The sequence below is a fragment of the Apaloderma vittatum genome, unplaced genomic scaffold, assembly GCF_000703405.1.
Source record: "Apaloderma vittatum isolate BGI_N311 unplaced genomic scaffold, ASM70340v1 scaffold1993, whole genome shotgun sequence".
NCBI lineage: Eukaryota > Metazoa > Chordata > Aves > Trogoniformes > Trogonidae > Apaloderma > Apaloderma vittatum.
In genome coordinates, this window is record NW_009708377.1 from 2,384 (window position 1) to 24,680 (window position 22,297).

Here is a 22,297-nt window from a genome sequence, read left to right on the forward strand (position 1 = left end):
GGCTATTCATGCAATGCTAGTGCTCCATTCCATAACATTAAAAATAAAGGCTTATGAGCTTAATTTCTGGAGGATGGGGAAGTGGGGTTTGGAGTTCTTCATGTTGCTGTATCATGGTGGTGCAACAGTGTACAAAGTTTAAATGGAAAAATTCAAAGGAAATGTTTGCAGGTTTGATTTTTTTTTTTTAATGATTGTACAATGTCTAGCATGTTTAATTCTTCTACAGATTAACACTAAAGCCCCACAATGTCCTTGAAACCACGAGTAGTTGATTTTGATGAAACATGGAACAAACTGCTAACAACAATTAAAGCTGTTGTGATGTTGGATTATGTTGAAAGAGCAACGTGGAATGATCGCTTCTCGTATCCTTTAAATGAAAAGTCTGTCTTGATGCATTTGTATGATGTGTTGAGGGACAGACCTGCATTATATAACAATTTCAATGGTCTTGATCAGAAATCCATTATAAGGTTTTATTTGTTATTAAGCCTGTGAAGCAGTGGATATTTTGAAAGGAATGGGAGATTCTGCATATTTGGGAAGTGTTCTATGTGAAAATCACCGCAATAAAAGTAGACTGGTCTCAGTTTTACTCACTTTTAGTAGCTCTAATTCTTAGCTATAGCTCTTCACAAAAGTACATGCACTGAATTTCCCCTATTCTGTTAATGAGTTTTTCTTGTATTCTTAAGTGTGTGTGTAGCAGGGGAAACACCTGAGAGAGAGAACACGTCTTGAAATTTGGGGGCCAGGGGGTGGTTCTCTTAATGATGTCTTCAGCTCCTAAGTGTACTGATGATGGCCATTTTAGAATTTTCTGTAGGAAGGGTTTAAAAGAAGCCTTCTTCCTTTCCTCTACTGTTATTGCCTCTCTATTCCTGACAGTCTGACCGTTCAGCTACGTTTAAAAACAATTACTGCGTTTAGATGTGATCATATGGTCTTGCTGGTCAAGTCACAACTGTACATATATAGTAGTGAAACATTTGCATTTTACACGTAAAATGGACTTGTACTTTTTTACAAGTTTTAAATTTCAGTGAGCTTCTTTTAAAAGAAGTGTAGCTATTCTAACCAGTTCTACTGTGCCTCATGTCCTGCTTTCTTTAGTCATTACAGTATGGTGAAGAATTAGAGAATTTTAGGAAGCTTTGCAGCTGTTCTGCAGCAATTTGACTGAGTTTGTTTTAATTACGGGGGAACAATGGTTTAGATTTGTTCATTGATTTGTTAATTCTTTTGGGTGGGGAAAAAAAAGCTACTGAGGAGATTCTTATTTATAGGTTTTTACAACATAAGCTTATTCTGTATGCAGGAGCTAAACTCTGAAGTCTCTTCTCTCTCAGAACATGTTACTAGTTCTCAGAATTGCTTTCCCATGTACCTGTGTTCTGAGTGTGTGCATGCGTATAAATACATACATGAAAAATTTAGTTGCTCATATTTCTCATGGAGCCTTGTTCTATGGTGCAATAATCTTAAAGGACCTCTTTCATTTTAAAAATTTGTAGTTAATTTCTGATTACATGACTTCTCACCTTTTCCTGGAGTCAAGTTCAAATGACTCCAAAATTTATGGACTTTTTCAATTAATTAGTTGTGCACTTCCCTGCTAAGAAATTGTGCTGTAGTCATTCTTTCCAAGCAGTTTTTGAGAATTGCATAGTTTAGACTTCAACAAGTGGTTTAACTTCTATAGCTTAAAGCTCTAAGCATTTAAACAAGGGCACTTAAAACAGATGTAAATCTAAAATAATAGATTAATTCATTGTGTCATGCTGTTTCACTTAGAACTTCTTATGTGCACGAGTCTACTTTTGATCCTCTTTTGGCATTTAGTGCATTTGATTAAACATCAGAATGGGAACGCTTATGAGTAGCGGACTCAGGAAGCAGTCTTGGAAGGATCATTTGGCATGTAATTCTTAAGACCTTACTATCATCTCCTAATTATGTTCCTTGGAAAGTGGCACTGTTCGTGCCTAATTGGTGCAGGCAAGAGCCTTTTGCCTTATTCTCCATGGCTGAATGGCCTGAGGAGCTTGTGTGACTGTTAACTTCCAGCTTGAATGTTGATTGTTCAGTACTTTAACCAAATTCTTACGCTTTAACACAAACTGCTCACCAAGTATTCAGCAACTTGGTGAAACTGGTAGTTCTGTACAGCTGGTGTGAAAGCTTTTTCCGGGGTTTAAATACATAAAGAAGACTCAAGTATTGATATATTCTAGGAAGCTGAGGCTTTTGAAAAATACATCTTCTCGTTCTTTGTTAGCTTTTTATTCTCTGTTAAATTCAATTTAGTTGGAGTAATCTCTTCCTAAACATCTGCCGGGACTTTAAAGGAAATGTCATATTAACTCTATTTTTCTTGCTACTTAATAAGCAAAATAAAAAGCTAAAAAATTGTTTGAACTGTGTGTTAATGAAATTTATTTACATTATTTCATTGATTATGGTACCACATAGTCTTTTTAGTCTCTCTATGGCTGGAACAATGATGTGAAACAAAGGATAAAGTACAGGAAAGAATCACCATTTCAGTCTGCAGCAGTTTACTCTGAGAAGTGTTTGCGTTCTCTTACGCTGCTTGAGACAGCTGAGATCAAATGGTGTATGCAGACTATTATTTCAGGGATGAGTGGCTTTTACTGTGCATATTCCACTTCTAGAACTAATTTTTGCCTCATTACCTCCCCAGAACTCGTTTGTCTTGAATGCAGTGTTTTCTTTGTAACTCTGATGGTAATTTTATTGTTAAACATAACTTACCTTTAAATAGAGCTTATATCTCAAACTTGAAATGCTAGAATAGCAATGTGCTGGGACCCATAACAGTGTAAGAGTTAAAAATCTTCTGGAAAATATCACTTCAAAGAGCACATGTCACTTTATTTAAACTCTGAGTCATCTTGAGCCATCTTTGACCTTCATATTTCCTTTAAGGTTCTCTGCAGAAAGAATGTTTCTGGAGTTGTTCCATTGTCTGGTAAATGAGGGACAGTTATGTCTCTCTGAGATACTACTTGCACTCATTTGTTTATTATGAATGCTTTGTCTGACTTTCAAGACTTTGTTTCTGACTGTTCAGTAGGCTAGGAAGTGCTCTTAAAGAGGCTGATCAAGCTTGGTTAGAGAGTGGTTAGAACTGGTAGAACTTTTTTGAATGCATCAAACTTCAGGGTCTTCCTGTTCATGTCTTGGGTTTTTCACCAACCAAATGAATAGGCTGAACAATACCCAGGGAGGCCGGTAACTGTTCTGCAAATAGAGTTATTTTAGCAATATGCAACATGGCCACCTGCTTTTTTTCATTTTTTTCTGCATGTTCTCCCTCCTCTAACTCCTTGGCTTACAAGGAATCTTTGATGAACCAGAAGCTTATAAACATGTATCTTTAACATAAGAGCCAGCCCAAAGAGAAGGAAGAGTAAATAAAATTTATATGATCATGATTCTTGCTGACTGTGAGTCTTCAAGTGCTCCATGAATTTTGATTGTTAGAGAGAAAGACTGATAATTACAGAAATTTTCCAAAAGCTCCACTTTTTTCTTCTAGAGAAGATCTGTTCAAAACCTCCTGTTAATATATGGTCTTAACTTGATGCTTTTTTAACCCTGAAGACAGTATTTGTGAGCTTTTATGGTCCTGGATACAGTATTTTCTTATTGATGTTAATTTATTTTTCTTCCTTAATTTGAATTTGCTTTGGTTTCCCGTTGCAGGGTAATGCCCCTCAAATAGCAGCCACTGGAGCACTTAAATAGTGCAAGGCTTTTGATGTTCTCAACACAGAGTGAAGGCCTCCAAGCAGCAATCTGGCTTCCTTTGACCTTTCTCACCCTGCAAAACTGTGTGCTGAACTGAAAGGACAGATGGCTTTCACCATTAAAGATAAATTATTGAATGGTAAAGGCTTCTTCCTGAACTTCAGCAGCACAGAAAAAATGATTAATGATTCGTCTCCCCTGAAAGGTGGCTGGGTTTTTTTTGTTGTTTTTTTTGTTTTGTTTTGTTACAAGATTCACAGCATTTTGAACACTACTCCTAAATTTGGATTCTGGACTGAGAGGTATAAACTAGTACAAATTGAGTAAGAATGTGAAATTTTTGTAGCAAAGCTACTCTGTAATGTGTGTTTGAGACTCATGGTAGCACTTTTTGTAGAAATCTAGAGAAATTTAATACCTGGCAAATAGAATTTGGTGTTGATGTTTATCATTTGGTTGATATAAGAAAAAGTGTGAGGTACCTGTGGAAGTGCTTCTGTGATTAAGCTGTTTAATTTCAGCAGGTGTGCAAAATGAGTGTCATATGTCAAGGAAGATAGATTCAGCTTTCTTCATTTGCAAGAAAGCTTGAGTCTTCTTCAGAATAAGGAAAGGTGTGTTTGGAAGATGAACATTTTTGTGAAGAAGAGATACTATTTTAATTCTTTAAAAAATTTATTACAACTAAGAAACTTGTTTACAACAGTCAAGTTGTCTGGACTCTTAACTGAAGTCTGGGGCACGGAGGCTAGATAAATTCAGAGATATTTGTTCACTGCTTTTGTCAGATAAGATGCCATTTTTTTTTGGGCTGTTGTGGTGAAGACTGTCTGATTCCTCTAACTTCCAAGTTGTTCCTGTAGCAGAAATCCATAATAGTTTTGGTGATTCGGATAGTGTAGTTGTGGCCCTAAAGAGAAAAAAAAAGTTGTCTCCTTTGCTTCTGAGTAGTTTACAGAGATTTCTAATTCTGGAATTTACTTTCTCAGAAATACCTTATTTGCATGGTAAAGTGACTTGTGATCTGAATGATACTGAGGTTGCGTTTGACTATGGACCATCTTTTGACAAAATGTGTTTGGGGGGAATTCTGAAAAACAATTTTTCTTGTCAATCTGTTCAAGAAAACTTTTGATTCTGCAATACTAATTTAATAGCTTAGTTTGATACTTTATTGGTCATAACTTTGTAAGTTGCTACTGTCACAAAGCAGTGAATGTAGCCTGTTTGGTTTGTTGGGGTTTCCATTTAATGCTTCTTGCCATTCCAAGGACAATTCTGATAAAAGTTATCTATGTAAATGGAATAACTGGACTGAGATTGGACTCTGATTAGGTGCTCTGAGACTCCAGATGCCAAACAAAGGCTTCTTTCCATTTAATTGTCCTACATCAGTATCTTCTCTCTTTTGAATAGTGCTCCTATATAAAAAATGAAACATGCTTTTCGGGAAAAACTCTGTGCTGAAAGCTTGACACTGTTCTGTAGACTAAGTGGGTGACTTGTCAGCTGTCCTTATGTCTTCTACCTCCTTTTACAGAGGCATGTGGGTTTTTTAAAGTAGACGAGGGGAAAGGAGATCTTATGTCTTCCCTTAATTAAAGAGCTTACCTTAAAAAGTAACATACTAAATCATTATTTCTAGTGTGGCTGGTTTTATGAGCTGCCTAAAGTTAGTGAATAAGCATGATGGTTTTCAATCATTTTTGCAGAACCGATTTATTTTCCACAGTTGTTCACGTGAAGCTTGACTTAATGCTCGCTTGACTTTTCTGGAAGGAAACTTCTTAATAATAAATTCTTTTCCTGACACAGTATTAAGTAGCTTTTAAAAATCTTGATATAAACCTTACAAACCACAGGTGTAGCTCTGCAAGACATTTCAGGGACAAAACAACTTTAAGGAGTTTTAACTGGTTTTTTTTGCCTATTTAGGTGAGCGAGTATAACTGTTTTGTGTGGCTGTGATCTAAAAAGGATTGTGGAAATGATAATAACCAAAGTTTTTGTATCCACACCACCATTGTAATTACTGCAGTTCCATTGTCTCACTGGACTCCATGTTTTACTTAGTGGAGTTGGAGGGAATATGCAGGGACAGTAAATTGTTTTGGACTTGGGGGAGGAAAATCTGAAGTCGGCTTTACTTCATGTTTGCTCTGCTTCGTACTTGGCTAATCTCATTCTTAACCTAACTACTGCTTCTTTCCATTATCCAACTCCTTAGAGTCTCGATTTCACATTGGCTGCATATGAAGAATTTTGGATGAAAGCTGCTTTTTTACTTTGAGATAATCATATATTATTCATAGGTGGCAAATAAACAGTAGAAGCCATGTCAGTGTGGGGCTACCAGAAGTTCCAGGATCTTAGCTGTAACTTTCCCTCGCCTTCCACTACTTAAAATTTATTTTTGATGCTGAAAACTTAAGATTCTTCACAAATCAGGACTTACACTAGTTTCATAAAATGATCTGTTTTATCTTTTGTGATCTACTGTAAAAAAAATAAATCTAAAATGTGTGTGAGGGGAAAGTGTTCTGTAAATCTTAGATGTTGTTGATAAACTTTCACACTTTAAGCAGATACAAACCTTGACTCTGAGCCCAGAGACATTTATGCCTTGTGTGTGGCCTATCCTGAACCTCTCGGAGAGAGACTTTATACAGAGACTAAAATTTTTTTGGAAAATCACGTACGCCATTTGCACAAGGTAACCTATACAGTTACTCACATATAGTTATTGTTGATCTATTTTTGACTTTAGGGCGAGGTTTTGTTTGTTTTGAATGTATGAAGGTATGCAAATTTTATGAGACTAAGTCACAGATGACAGTTCCAGAGACAGGATGTATGTATCTATCTGATATATGCAACACAAAAGAAAGAACTTTGGTTTTGAATATGTGATTGTTATTCCAAATTGATACTCCTGTGTATAACTTTTTATATGTGTATGCTGTTTTCATACTGATTTTAGCGGGATGTGTGTGTCTTCACAGAGAGTTCTGGAAGCTGAAGAACAAGTGCTGGTTATGTATCACAGATACTGGGAAGAGTATAGCAAAGGGGCAGACTATATGGACTGTTTATACAGGTAAGCTTTGCAAATGACTTGTTAACTTTTGAAATGTTTTCAGTGATCTGCAGCTTAGGTAAAAAGAATGTTCCTTAAAAACAGCAGTTGGTGAATAGGCCCCAAGTCACTTTTTGGATACAGTATAGTTATAGTGGCAGAACATGAGAAAAAAGGGATAATGCTCTAAGGGCTTTTCCTGTGCACTGCCTGCTACCACTGAAGTAATGATTCCTGCTAGTCTTTCATTACTGATATATTCTGCCTCTGTTTCTGACGTTGCAGTGCGAAATATGATGGTGCTAATTAACGCTGCAGTTAAGTAGGTCGTAGTCCTAGGTGTTCTTCAGGGATGGCATTGTACTGAAGTGTCCACTGAATCACCAGTGTTTGTTTCAAAGCTTTGCCACCGCATATCTTGATATACACGTAGCTCTCCCTTTCAGACAAGGCTGTGTGCTCTTTGGATTCTTTCTTTTCAGGTGAATGTTTGAACTGCAGGGACTGGAGAGGGAGTGAAAGATTCTTCTTTTTTCTGAGTACTTCAGAAACTAATAGACTGCACAGGCAATCAATTTGACAGTTCTGTTTTTTGTTTGGTAGATTACAGCCAAGTCTATAGATAAAACCACAACCTTCACATGTTATTTTTGTACTTTTACTGTTTCTTGAATTTCATGTGTGTTTTGTTGCTGCTAGTTATAGCTTAAGCATCTGAAACTCATTTATGAGTTGCTAGAATTATAACTATATTGAGATGGCTGTGGATTTACTAGGGTTTGGATATTCATTCCGGTCTGACTGCAGGTTGAGCATTCTAGTGTGCAGTGAGTAGATATAAGGCACTGTTAATCCTGTTCTTGCTTGATGGTATGATATGAAGATTTACAAAGGTTTTTAGGGCCTTTACTAGTACGGTAGATGTATGTGTGGTCTTGTAGAATCTGTTAAATTGTTACTAGCAGACTGGGAGCAAATGTGATGGAAGTCCATCTTGAGCTTGAAAATTTTACTTCCATAATGTATCACTGACTTAACTGGAGAGTTGATACAAAGGAAAAAAAAATCTTATTTAATGTGTACACACTGATTCTTCTTTGTGTAACAGTGTTTCTGAGCAGTTGAGTGATTCTGGTCATAAACCAACAAATTAAAATACTTTTCCAGCAGTGTGAACCTGATTTTTTTGTTTTAAACAAGGTAGGGCATTTTTTTCTGGACAGTTATTAGGGACACGCACCAGCCTGTACTGTCAGCTCCAAAGGACAAACTAACTTAGTATCCACCCATGAGGAATGTGTTCATGACTGGTCCTGGGATAGGCTGAGCACGGCTGACCATACGAATGCACATGGAAGATGTAAAAAACATTAATGCAACAGCAAATTCCCGTTACTCAGTAATGTACCCATTTATAACTTTGTCATGTGGTTGTGTATGCGTTCTGTAGCTTGCAAAGTAATTTAATTGTTCAAGTGGTATGTTGAAGAAAATTTTTTGGGGGGGAAAAAATGGAATGCATCTGGAAACTAAGTGTAAAAATTGGTCTTAACTAATTAGTTTTGTTTTTTTCCAATTGCTTCCTGTACATCAAAGCAATGAATGCTATTGCCACATAGGGTCTTTATCCGTTTCTCTGTCCATGAGCAATTCTAGAGGCCCATGAAAATCTGGTGCAAATTTCTGAAAGCATTTTCTGTAGTGCTTGGTCATGCTTATTCCTGTCTGCAAGACTTGTGTGCCATCTTGGGGATCAGTCTGACTGTGTGTGTAGGAAGGAGGATGGAGGGGAGCGGGGAAGAGTGGTTACTCAAAAGTTTCCTCCTTATCTTTGGAGAGCTCTCAGAGAAGGAGAAAAAATCTTAATAGAAGGCATTAACCGTTTTTGCTTAAAATTAAGTTTGGTACTTCTAGAAATACATACATGTGGTTTTTTATGGTGTTAGATCATAGATGGACAAAGACCTAAAGGAGAGAAATTCTTTTTGGTTTTGTAATCCAATCTAAACCTCCCCTGGTGCAAGTTGAGGCCATCTCCTCTTGTCCTATTGCTTGTTACATGGGAGAAGAGACTGATGCCATCGTGCGCCGTGCACAGGACAACCAGGTGATCAGGCCAAGTTGGTGTGCGTTTATGAAAGGCAGGTGCTGCTTGACTAACCTGATCTTCTTTGACAAGGTGATCCACTTAGTGGATGAGGGAAAGGCTGTGCGTATTGTCTACCTTGGACTTCAGTAAAGCCTTGACAAGTTTTCCCACAGCATTCTGCTGGAGAAACTGGCTGCTCATGGCTTGTACAGGCGTACTCTTCACTGCGCAAAAAGCTGGCTGGCTGGCCAGGCCCAAAGAGTAGTGGTGAATGGAGTTAAATCCAGTTGGTGGCTGGTCACAAGTGGTGTTTTCCAGAGCTCAGTACTGGGTCTGGTTCTCTTTAATATCTTTATCAGTTACCTGGACAAGGGGATCAAGTGCACCCTCAGAAGTTTGCAGACAAGACAGGGTGGGGGTGTTGATCTGCTGGAGGGCACTACAGAGAGAACTGGACAGGCTGGATCGATGCACTGAGGCCAATTGCACGAGATTTGACCAGGCCAAGTGCCAGGTGTTGTGCTTGGATCACAGCGGCTCCGTGCAACACAGCAGATTTGAAGAAGAGTGGCTGGAAAGCTGCCCAGCAGAAAAGGCCCTGGGGGCGTTGGTTGACAGTCAGCTGAACATGAGCCAACAGTGTGCCTGGGTGGCCAAGAAGGCCATCGGCATCCTGGCCTGTATCAGAGAGAGTGTAGCCAGGAGTAGGGAGGCGATTGTCCCCCTGTGCTCAACAGTGGTGAGTTTGTAAGCTGAATCCTGTGTTCCGTTTTGGGCCCCCTCACTACTAGACATTCGTTGAGGTGCTGGAGCGTGTCCATAGAAGGGCAACAAAGCTGGTAAAGGGTCTAGAGCACAAGTCTTATGAGGAGCAGCTGAGGGAATTGGGAGTGTTTAGCCTGGAGAAAAGGAGACTGAGGAGAGACCTTACCATTCTGTACAACTACGTGAAAGGAGGCTGTAGCAAACTGAAAATTGCACACAAAAATACTCATGTGCCAGGCATTTTACTGATATTGTTAATTTAGTCAGAATGCTAAAGTCATGTATTTCAGTACTCCACTGTAAAGTAGCTGGTTTTTTTGAATGAGTCCTGTAACGCTCTTCTAAATTCTAAACTTTTTTAACCTCTTTCTGGAGTGGAAGCTTGATGGGTGTGTTTTGAGATTTGCATACCAGAAAGTATATTGCTTTGCTAATACCATGAAAGGAAACAAACCTCACTTTTCTCATCTTGTTTGCCATTTTCCTCATCATACAGTAAACCGTAAGCCTAAACAAGTGCACTCTCAAGTAATTGGGCCTGAGCTGTGTGATGAGGTGTTTAAAAATTTCACCAGAAAGTTTAATCTCAGTAGTAGTGAGGGGTATTTTCTGGTATTATCAATTCATGCCAATCCTTGTCTTCACAGTAAGTTACAGATGAACCTTATGGAGTGTCTTCAGAAAGTAAGAAATAGAGATGAAGAACTTCAAGTAGTTATTCAAGGTGGAAAATGCTTTATGACTTCAGTGGAGGAGTTGATTTGAGATTACACCATTTGCACTTTTGCAGTTATTTGCTTTTGATTGAACTTGGTTCTGGAAGCTGATGGTAAAAGTGTGGGAAGGGGGAAGGAAGCCTGGGCAAATTTGGTTTAAATTTTGAGACAGAGTGTGGTGAACCTCCTGTCGTGAGCAACTCTGCTGCCTACCTGCTTCTTGCCACCGCCTTCTTGCTCGACTCGGGTAGGTCTTTGCAGAGGTACCTGATTCAGATTAAACTTGTTTATTTATTTGTGGCTGCATTAGTTTTAAGAGGAATCAGTTGCTTGATACAGATTTGTTGAGGTGTGTTCTGATGGAAGAGAGAGGGTGTGAATGAGGAGAGCTTCGGGCTTTTCTATTTAGTAAGCTTAACAGGAAACAGCAGGAAGGCAGCTGCTGCCTTTGTTCACGTGATGGGGCAGAGTTGGGGGGAAGTATGATCAAGGACCATTCCTGATAAAGACTTGTGTTCCAACTGTTCTGGATGTCCACACAAGCTTTATATGAAATGATGAGCCCTTAGTCTTCTACACAGACTTGCATTTACAGTTTACGATGGTTGTTGATGGTAGCAGAGCGGGTTACGGTGCTCTGTAAGACTCCAGAGTCTGAAAGTAGGTTAGACCACTGTATTCCAGTTTGTCACCACTGCACTATCACAAGATTTCTTTCTTTGGACTCTGTGGTGTCCTAAATTCTTTAAAGTTCACAGGTTTCCATAGTATGTTTCTTCTTTTCTTCTTTGCTTGTCATTTTCCTTCCTGCCCAAAGTGTTCAGACATCACTAGTCTGGTGCAGCCTCTGAAGCCTGAATCCCTTCAAGAGCTTCAGGTGATCTCTCTCTTCAGTTTCTGAAACAGGGCATCTCAAAGCTGCTAGCTGGATTGGAATTTTTAAAAACCTACTTCTCAGTTACCTCTTGTAAGCACTAACATAACAAATATTATAAGTGTAGTTATTGAAGATATTAGGAATTTTCCCCCAGTTACCTAGGAAAGAGAAGGAGAACAGTTAAGTTTAAAAATGTTATTATTTCTTTTAAGAGAATACTGAGAAATAAGAGGCACATTTTATCAGATCTTGTCTAGAAACCACTTTCCCTTTGTAAAAACTATGCACACAATAGTGAAAACAATTTTTTTTAAAAGCATTTATAAAACTCCTTTATAACTTAATTAATAAAATTCCTGCAAATTCTTCTTTTATCTTCAAAATTTGTCATACGGTTGTTTGCTGGTTATCATCAGCTGAGTAAGGCATCATAACTGACAACAATTGGCCCTGTAGAAATATACACTATTTTTTGCGTTTTGGTTTGACAGAAATGCAAAATAATAAACAGCGCAGGTAGAAGAAAATACATTTTACTAAAAAATGTCTGATACTTGAGAATTATTTTTTCATGATAGAAAAAAAAGCAACTACTGTGATTCTAATACTTGTCAGCTGCTCAGAATGTAGCAGTTATTTTGCATATGCATGTATGAGTAATATGACAGTGTATATTGAAGGGTTGGATTCTTACATAAGCATATTGCATGCCCCGCAAGTGCTGACAGTGATATAACAGGCTGCTGCTTGATTTCTCAGTTACTAATGCTGTACTGCTTTAATATGGTATAAGGTCTTCTAAATGGTAATAATTTGTTTTAAGAATTTTCTACAGAAGGCAATAGTATTGGTTAAGAGAAGTTATCTTTTATGATGTGGAAGACATTTCACAATTCCAAACTTAGAAAAAAAGAAGAAAACTTAACTTCTGCCTGTTTTTTATTAGAATATCTTTATTTCTTTAGGTACCTCAACACACAGTTTATTAAGAAGAACAAACTGACTGAAGCTGATCTTCAGTATGGTTATGGAGGGGTGGATATGAGTGAACCATTGATGGAAATAGGAGAGGTAGGTATCTCTGAAAGTGGGAGTGGATATAAACTGTATTCAGAAGCACTGCAAGTTCACATTTGTCCTTCTAAATTTTGACTTTTCTGTGTCACAGAATCTGAATAGTTAAATACATTAATGATGTAAGCACTGAAACCTTTGTAAAACAAGATTACAGTTTTGATGAAGAAAATTGTAGCGATCTAGGGAAAAAATAAAAGCAAACATCAAAGCCATTGGAGAAATTCAGTTTAAAAATTGATAATAGATAACCACTTTGCAAAAAAACTTTGTTTTATTAGGTGACATATCTAGGAAATGGTTTGAAGAAGCAGTACTTTTGGTTTTAGAAACCCTTGAAATGCTACTTTTAGGCTTTTCGTGCTTGCTGTCACAAAGCGTAACAGCTTTTTTTTTGAGATTGGACTTTATATCTTATTTTCTAATGTGAGCTGTTTTGTACTTCTGTTGTAGCAACTCAGAGACTTAGAATGAAAAGATAGGCATTCTGTGCGCAAAAGTGTCGTGTAAGGAAGGGTTACTTTAAAAATAAAATGTAGTTTGGAGTAAGCACAACAGTGTTGATATAGTTACTGGTGTAAGCTGGAGAGGCTAAGAGAAATTTTTAAATATCTGTGAAATGAAGAAAAAATTCAGCAGTAGGACTGCGTTCTGAGAACCACCTTGTGCACTTCTGCTATACATAATTTATGTCATTTCATGGCTACTGTTACCATGAAATATAAGAAAATAAAACAAAAAGACAGTTTTTCAAGCAAGGTGTTTCAGTATGTCTTCAAGAAGATTTTGAAAACACCTTTTCTATCTGAATCAGAACAAAACCACAGTTCTGAATATGGTTGAGTAGAAACTTCTTGTGAATGCTTTGTGTTATGTGTATACGCATTGCTCTCTGGAGAATTCATTTTATGCTGCTGTTATCTGTAGTGACATATTAATTTTTCCTTTCCAAATTTACCTTTTTCTCTAGTAGGGAAGTGAACACTTCTGTTTTGGAAAGCTAGAGAAAGCATTTTATTTTTTATCTTAATGTCAGAACTTGACCTCTCGGTGGTTTCGGTTCTAAGTCTTAGATTTTACTGTTTTAAATACAAGATCTCTGCTGCCTTTAGTTAAGGGTAAGGAGAAATTGTGACCCAGCTACCCAGATGATGAAGATGGCCTTGCAAGTTGAAATTGCTCAACCTCTGACAGATTGGGGGTGGGCTGAAAAAAAACCACCGGAAACATGATATACTTTAAGTCAAGGCAATTCAGGAGAGGAAATTCTTCTCTTGTCTTCCTGTGCTATCTTCAGGGCTTCCTAATCAGTGGCCTCTGTAAAGGCTTGTCAGAGCTTGGAAGTACATATTGCTGCACTGTTTGTGGCATCTTCAGAATGACATTAATATTACTCCTTATTTCCTCAGACTGATATTTAGCCAAGACAGTAAAGTTAAAATCTGTTCATTACTGGTGTAGGATTAGGTTTATGGCAGCTACTCCTTTGCACTGAAAAGGAATGGAGAGTTGAGTCCTACACTGAAGTAGTTTAATATATTACATTGCAGCACTGTATTTTGGTGAATTCATTGCCACAAAAATAAAAGTAGTACCCATTTCTTGGCCTACAAGGCACTCCCCAAGATTATCAAGTCTTTGTTTTGAAAGCATTTTGTCTTTTACTATGATTCCTGTTTAGGATTCTCTCTTTTACTCTTTGGATTGCACTAGGGGCTTTGGCAAAAGTGTTTATTTCAATTGTTTATTGCTTTAAAATGGAAGAATTTATGATCTGTCCCTTTTTAGATGACTGAGTTCATCTGTCCTTTATCCAAGAGTGAACATAATCTCTCTGTGTACTGAAGTTTCTGTCTCAGCATCGCTCCTGTGTGCTAATGAAACTTGGGAGCTTTTCAGTAATCTTAAACAAGTGCGTGCTTGCGTTGTTCTTCTGGGTGCACACGAGAGACTGGAGGTGCATATATGGTGCATGTGGGCACGACTTCAAACAGTTTATCATCCCGATAAGCGTTCCAGACATTCGGTAATTGTCGCACCAGGAAAAATACAGGATGAGATCAGTTGATGAAGATGATCTGCCAGTGCTTGCAAGAAATTGTTCTTTTTTTCTGTCCATGTCCTCTGACTGCATGATGAGGAGCACAGCTATTCTCATTTGAGCTCCTGTCACCAATTTCAGACTTCTGAGTTTTCAGTGACTCTGTGGGGACCCTGAGCCAGAACATAATTAAGATGTGCTTTGTGGGATTTTTTTTTTTTTTTACCCAATTGTGGAGCAACAGATTCTGGACAGTGGATGAAACTGTCGTGTTCTGTATTGTCAATCTAGGTGGAGAAGTAAGATATGTCCCTCTCTTCAAGGAGAAAAAAGTATCTTGAATTAATACATCAGATTGCTGTATTAACCTATCTAGTTTACCTGACAAGAAAATTCCAAGAGGAAACTTTAAGCTGTTTCAGACTGGTAGATCCTATGTGAGAAGAACCATGCTAGAGTCGGCATTTCGGAGACCACATTGCAAGTAGAATTACCTGAGGTTGTCCCCTTCACCTTATTATCACAAAATGAGTTCCTGATACCTTAGGGATACTCTTTTCCTCTAACTGTTCTTCTACTACTTGCCACAAGGCAAGACAGTGGAAATCACTCCTAAGACAACTTCTATTTCAAAATGTTACCTGTCTTGATTTATAAGCAAACCCTTACCTCTTCTTTGAACCTGCTTGTGCTGCAGTTGGGTCAGCTTTAGCTCCCAGACTTCTGTGCCCTGTGTGACAGCCTCAGTGCTGGGTAGCTGTAACAGAGCAAGGTCATTTGTCTGCTCTTTGAAAGAAAGATTTATTTCGCAAAGCGAATCAGACTGGATACCTAGTTAATAGCTAGATGCCTAGTTTCAGTCAAGGCATACCTGATCAATATTTTCATTTTTACAGATAAAGATCTGTTAATTGTGTCAAAGCTTTCTTAGCACCAATATTCCCTCTTTCCTCACTGATTTTGATAGTTTCATTTTTTTCCCAGTCTACTACTTGCTATTAGGTGTTTTCAGAGGTCTAAAATTTGTAAAAATATTCCTCCTATATGATGGATAACATTATCCCCTTTGGGCTTTAAATCTCATTTTGACTTACATGTGAATACTCCTTTGAATTACTACAGTTGTGTTTTAAAAACTGATATGTTTTGGAAGCAATTACTTCACCCAAACAGCTTGAGATGTCTGAGTCCTTTTGACGGATCCCTCTAATGATATATTAGGAATCTACCCCTAGTATAAAGCTGATTTGAATTCCATGTAAGTCAAATATTAGCTTGCTTAACCTCTATGCATCTCAGTTTGGAGATGCTCTCTCTGTGTTGCACATAAGATTTCTGTATCTTTGGCTCTGAGCTCTGACAAATTGGCCGAGAGACATTCCCTTTTGCCAGCTGAGGCTTATTTTTTGCTAAGAAATACTGGTGTCTGCACACATTCAAACACTTTGGCAGCAGGTGTTTTGTTTCTATGTACACTCAAAATGTGCCCTCATAACCAATCTGCTTAGGGTCCTTATATATGTTTGAGTATCCTTGATAGAGTGGAACTGAGGAATAGGTCAGTCCTGTTAGATATGCAGGAAGGGTGCAGGCTGGGAAACATTCAGACACTGCCTGACTGGAAGTTCTGTCTGACACTGCTAGCGTACATATCTCTGTGATCTTCTTCCAAATGCAGTCAGATGGTCTAGGAAGAAAAAATGCTGAAATAATAAATTAATATATTGACAAATGATGTGTGTATGGGGAGAAAAACAACAGAATTTAAAAAGGAGAAAGAAGACAGTATCTTAATTTCATTTTTAAAATCCAGAATGAGGAATTGAGCCATCTTTGGTATTGTTTTCTGTTATTTTTTATTGATGTAAATTTGTGTTGTTTCCTGACAGCTAGCTCTTGATATGTGGAGAAAATTAATGATTGAGCCACTACAGGCCATTCTTATTCGGATGCTCCTCCGAGAAATAAAAAAGTGAGTGCTTGATTACTTTTTTGTTTTGTTGTTATACAACATGGGTGTATTGTGCATCTTTACTTTGAAAAGCCTGGGGACTTTGACCCCCGTATTACCTCCTGATGGTGTTCTGTCAGCCTTTCTCTTTGTAGCTGCATATTTGTGGTTTGCAAGTGTAGAAAGGACTCTGAAAAGAAAATGGTTAACTCACTGTAACCTGAGGGCAGTCATCTTTTCTGTTTCAGACAGCTTCTCATCAGTGGGATTAGGGAGTGGTTAGGATAATCGTCTAGGTCCCATAGGATGCCTTTTGCATTTTTCTCCACCTGATGCTGACTACTTATGGCTTCTGGGCTGTCAGTAGACATAAGGACAAGGATTTATGCAAGGATTTGCTCAAGCCAAAAATGCAGTGTTCTGTTGCATGGGACCCAAAGCAATTCTTGCTTATCTGACAGGAAGGGTATGCTTCTGGGTTTCTGATGTTCATACGAGTGATTTCACTTAACATTCTTGGTGCTTCCCTTGAATGAAATGGAAAAAGTGATTTTTTTTTTTTTTATTATTCTTTTTTTGCACTTGGAGGAAATTTATTATTTTATTTCTGGATATCTTTGTTACTTTTAAACAAAGACCCTGGTAGTTACAAGACATTGGGCTTTTTAATTTTGATTTAAAACTGGAATAAACTAATTTTGAAACGTATTGCAGACAGTCTTGTAGTAGTAAGTTCCATCTGCTTGAACACTTGTACTGCTGTACAGAATAGCTCTGGAGTTGCCTAATGTCTGGGGTTTTTGTAAGTGTTTGTGTGCCTGACACAGGTGACCAGACTAGTGTAGGTAAACTGAAAGAGTCAGGTAATTTGGCTGACTGAGATGCTGTGCACATGCACTTGGTCAGCCAAAAAAAAAGCTGTATTTATAAGGCATTAAAGAACTGCTTTCAACTTCAGAATTTTATTTTTCCTTCCTGAATTAAATTTTTGCTACGTAATGGACATGATGTCCCTCTCATATGGCATTTCTGAAGCCGTGAAGTATTTATGTGCTTCCAGTTGTTGAACCATGCTTCCTTTGTAACCAGTGCTAATACTGCTTTATCCATATATTTACTATAACAATTTATTTTTACTAAATGAAGATTCCCTAAGATATGGTGAGAAAAATTTTGCTTTCTTACATTAAGCACAGTGATGCTAGAGACTTGTTTTAGTCAATCCATATTTCACTGGTGGGTGGATGTGGAAATCTCAGTTAAAACCTTTTTCAGCAGACACCTGGTGCCTACTAAAAGTAATGGTATGTATTTACCTTGAGGCTCACTGCAGACCTCACAAGGGTAGATGAAGACTGTCACTGGCTCTCTGGGGTATCAGATCTTGAGCCTGTAACAAGTTGATGTTACTTGTTGTGACGCCATTTGGAAAGTTTTAAATAAAACTAAACTGAAGTTATTGTCTCTGATGGTTTGGTCTGTATTTTGCTTTTTACCCCCTCTGTTATTAAGGATTCTTCTGTGAAGCCTCAAAGAAGTTAATTCAATGGTGTTTCTCAAAATATACATCTAACAAATCATATTAAATTGGTTCTAGCCACTTCTGTGATCTGCCTGTCATGTAATGAACTATATATGAGAAAACTTACAGTTCTTCTTCCTGGTATAATGAGATGTGGGGCTTGCTGTGGGTATTCTGAGGATGGCCTTTACATAGAATCATAGAATTGTATCAGCTGGAAGAGACCTAGAAGATCGAGTCCAGCCTTTGTCTGAGCCCTGTCACCCTACTAAATGATTCCCCCCAACGCAACATCCACCCGTCTCTTAAACACCTCCAGGGACGGGGACTCAACCACCTCCCTGGGCAGCCTGTTCCAATGCCTGACAACCCTTTCAGTAGAAAAATTCTTCCTAATATCCAACCTGAACCTTCCTTGGCGCAATTTAAATCCATTTCCACTCATTGTGTTATTCTCTGCTAGGGAGAACAGACCAACCCCCGCCTCTCTACAACCTCCCTTCAGGTAGTTAAGGGAGTTGTGACGATAGGCTTGTGACTGTTACATGTGACTACAGGCATGTTACTGTTCTTCGCTGTGATTCCAGTGGTCAATACAGTTTGTAAGATGCAACTTTAAAGAGTTTTCTGCAAATGACTGTTAAATGCCTTTTAGCATGGAGTTCAGAAATTTAGGTATTAAACAATGTCTTTGAAGAAATGAATATTACTAAGTTACATCTGTCAGAGATACAAGAATATGCATGGGAAGTTTATTACCTAAAAAAATTAATAAAATTACTAATACATGTATATACTTGGCAACATCTCAATTAGGTGCTTTAAGTGTAGTACTTAAGTGTGTGCATGGCTCAGTTTATTAAAATGTTTTAAAAAAAAAATTAAAGAGATAGTCGAACTTCTTAAACCAGAAGATTTTGCGTAGTATACAAAGATATGCACAGTTGATAACGAGCATTGTAGTGAACTGGTTTTATATACAAGTATAGTTATTACTGTACTGGAAAAGGGAGGGGGAGCAGAGCTACAAATTTTACTTTCAGGTTTCATTTTATCAGTGTATTTAACTAGAATTTTAAAAGGCTTCTGACTAAAATTTAAAGCACATCTACTTCTTAGAAGCTATAAACTTGTGCAGTACACAGTACATTAAAATTAACAATAAACTTTCTTTGCATGTGAAAACAAATACATACAAATAGTGACCATGTGGTTCAGCTGAACAAGATGACTAAACTAATCTAAGAGTTTGCTGATGCCAAAAAGGAGCAAGCTGTGCTCTACTACCTTTCTTGTGCTGAATTTGGTGCTTATCTAGTCCCTCAGTGGACCAGCTCAACTGCTAATATGAGAGAAAGCCATCTCGGCTAATAATTCTCCAGGCTGGCATGATGAGTCAGTTCAGCAAAGAATTAGATGAGTGCCAAAGTAATGCAAGAGAGAGACACAGAGGTCTGTGACTGAGCAAAAGGGAGCAGGATTAGCCCCCTTGAACAGCAGAGAATTGTTAAATCACTTAAGCCTGTCTTGTCTGACTGCACTCCTCTTAATAAGAGTTGTGAATATAACACACTTTCTTCCCCCTCCCTCTAGCCCAAGCACTCCTCCTACAAGGCAAGCTGAATATCAACTTACGCATTTTTGTTTCAACACAACAGGAAGCCGACAAGATCTCGAATTGTGAGAAAATTCATCTATGAAATTCTTAAACAGAAATAATTTGGAAATTATTCAGGTGCTATCTCAAATGACAGTGCGATTAGTACAGACTAACCAGGAGAGGCTTCTCTACTAAAGATAACTAACACTTTCTAACTAACTGAACCTATTCCTGTCTAAGCTGATACATTATGTATATCGCTTGTTTAAAAAGAAAGCTATTTGAAGTTCGTATTTTTTTTAATTATCTGAAAAAGGCTCTTCTAGTTCACAGTGAATTCTGTAGTTAATTGATCTTGATTGGCCATTGGTCTGACACAGCAGAGCACTTTTGAATGATGGAACCTTATTTCTGTGAATACAGCGTTTGTTATTGTACCTTAAAATTTAAATATGTTTTTTGGGGGCTATAGTAGTACACTGTACGATGCCACTGTTAGCTTTAGTCTTAAGATGGGAACAAGATGGAGTTAATAGAAAACACCACAATGGCCCTGAGCTTGTATTTTGTAATTTTCTCCATTTCTTTTGAAAAAAGGAACGTGGCAGCAGCAAAATTAGTGGAACCTGTGTTTATAGTGCTTTATCTTTTTGTCCAAAATCACCACCAAACATCATCATTCCCTTCTACCTCCCCAAGATGTCCCGTGACATCCCTGCTTCAAACTGTGCAGCAGCTGCTCTGTAGCTCTTTGCCTCCATATTACTTGTTGACTACTTCCAAGAAAGAAAATAGACACTTAATAGATTTCTCAGTTTAGTTTGGCAGATACTGTTATTGCTACCACTTACATGAAAATAATCCCTGAAACTTCTGTAACTTCTGAAATTGCAGTCAACTTTTGTTAAAATTAGCCATTTGTGTTACAAGTTGCCGTTGGTGTAAATAAGCGCCTCAAGATGCTGCCAAAGTGGGAAGAATGATAGTTCTGTGACATATGCTATTTATCTTGGAAATAGTGTAGCTTTTCATGTAGGTTCATGATGAATTTCATAACGCTGTTCTATTAATAAATTTTGTGACAACTTTGCTGCAAATGTATAATACTCACCCACAGAGGAAGCCTGTGTTAAGCTACTAAAACTTTTGCAAGTCTTGGGGAAAAAATGGGGAGTGGGGGCATCTGTTAAAAAAAATAAGGAAAAAAAAAAAAAGCTTATGTGATCCTGGCAGTTGTTCAAACTTGTCATTTGATTGGCAACCTCATCCTTGCTACCTCCATTTTCAGAGATGGATTTGAATTCTTTCTCTTCATTGTGTGCTACCAGCTACCCAAAAGACAGCCAAGGCTGGTTCCATATTGTGCTCCTTTTCGTCTGTCGCCTTCGTGCCATCTGGCCTTCACTTCGAAAGCCTGTCTCCTCCCTTGCAGCTCTTCCCTGGACCATCTGCCTCCTTTTTATAGCTTTTTCCTAATGATACCCTGACCCTTGCATCCCCTGGGCCTGAGCTTTGCTGCCTCCTCTCCTCCCGCGTCTGTGTGGGCTAGAGTCTGTGAAGTGGCCTGTGACACAAACAGAGGGAACCTGGGTCTTCATGTGTTATTACAGTAATGCTTCCTGTGTTTGTGTCACCAGTGTCACCTGCTTTGTAATATGCTTAACTTTTATTTATGTAGCTTTCTGCACTCCATGGCATGGTAACATCCTGCAGCTTACTGTGGCCCTGGACCCCTCCAGGGTGGAGCTGGGTCCAAGCCCTGATCTGGCGGTACACGTCTTTCCCTCTGTGACATGCTGCTGCCTCTGCCACCATATAACCAGACCCAGCAGAGAGACGTTGGCAACAACGCAGAGTGGGATTACGTATACCCAAATGCAGATTTATTCCCTTGGTTCGGCTGCCAGAAGCAGAGGAAACCCTCCTGTTCCACAGGTGGGAAAAAAAATCAGATCATCTCTGCTGAAGCAGATACTCTTTAGGTCAGCTCACCTGTAGCAGGTGACCAAGCTGCATAAACCATATGGTGACTGCTCATAACCTGTTAGCTCCTTCTTTCCACTCATTGTGGGCTTAAGTTTTCAGATCTTAGGACACAGTAGTATTTAAAATCAATGCACATGATTGATTATCTTGTGAACATATGAATATGATCTGGTGTCTGTAATATGATGACTGCTGGTGTGGCTGCCCTGCTAAACCTCTCTCTAGTTTGTGGGCTTCCTCTGGAGTTTTTACCAGTTCCAAAATGAGTGAAATTAGCAAAAATTATTTCTCCGCTATTCTACCACAGCCGAGCTAGGTATACAGTAATGTTTGGTCTTGAAGTATTTTGCTGGCTTTATTTTTTCTTCCTTTTAATTTTTGTTAAAAATCCCTTATGTGACTCTCCCCTGCCAACATAAGTTTCTAACAGAAAGCTCATTTTGTCTTTTCAGTGTAGTCTGTGTAAAGTATAAATTCTTATTCTATATACATGGATATGTGTGTGTACCTATGTATTTAAAAAAGGAAAACCTTTGGAATTACAGCTGCTGATGCTTAAGTGTAAATATACTTCTCTAAATCATGTTTTAGTCCTATTTAACACCTTAGGAATTAAGGAATATTTTTTACTTCTTTGCAAAGTGTTTGTGAAAGGTGGTCTTTTTTTGAACAGTTCATGTTTTAAGAAGGTCTCTGCTGCTCTGAGTGTGGGTCTGTTATTTCCAGTCTCTGCAAAGGAGAGAAAACTAGTGTTTTTATCATACAAAACACACTTGTTTTAATTACTTTTGCTTTCAACTGAATGGGACTAATAATATTTTCT

At 38.1% G+C, this 22,297-nt stretch overlaps 1 protein-coding gene across 1 annotated transcript in view; it reads left to right on the forward strand.

Annotated features, from left to right (window-relative positions):
* Positions 1 to 226: 226 nt before the first annotated feature.
* The window catches only part of CUL2 (cullin 2), a 43,908-nt gene continuing 21,837 nt past the window's right edge, over positions 227 to 22,297 (forward strand). Inside the window, exons 1-5 of the mRNA XM_009866521.1 lie at positions 227 to 368; positions 6,388 to 6,490; positions 6,780 to 6,874; positions 12,266 to 12,371; positions 16,305 to 16,387. Of these exons, the coding sequence (XP_009864823.1) occupies positions 250 to 368; positions 6,388 to 6,490; positions 6,780 to 6,874; positions 12,266 to 12,371; positions 16,305 to 16,387 (506 nt within the window). The 5' untranslated portion in view covers positions 227 to 249. The remainder of the gene's footprint in view (positions 369 to 6,387; positions 6,491 to 6,779; positions 6,875 to 12,265; positions 12,372 to 16,304; positions 16,388 to 22,297) is intronic.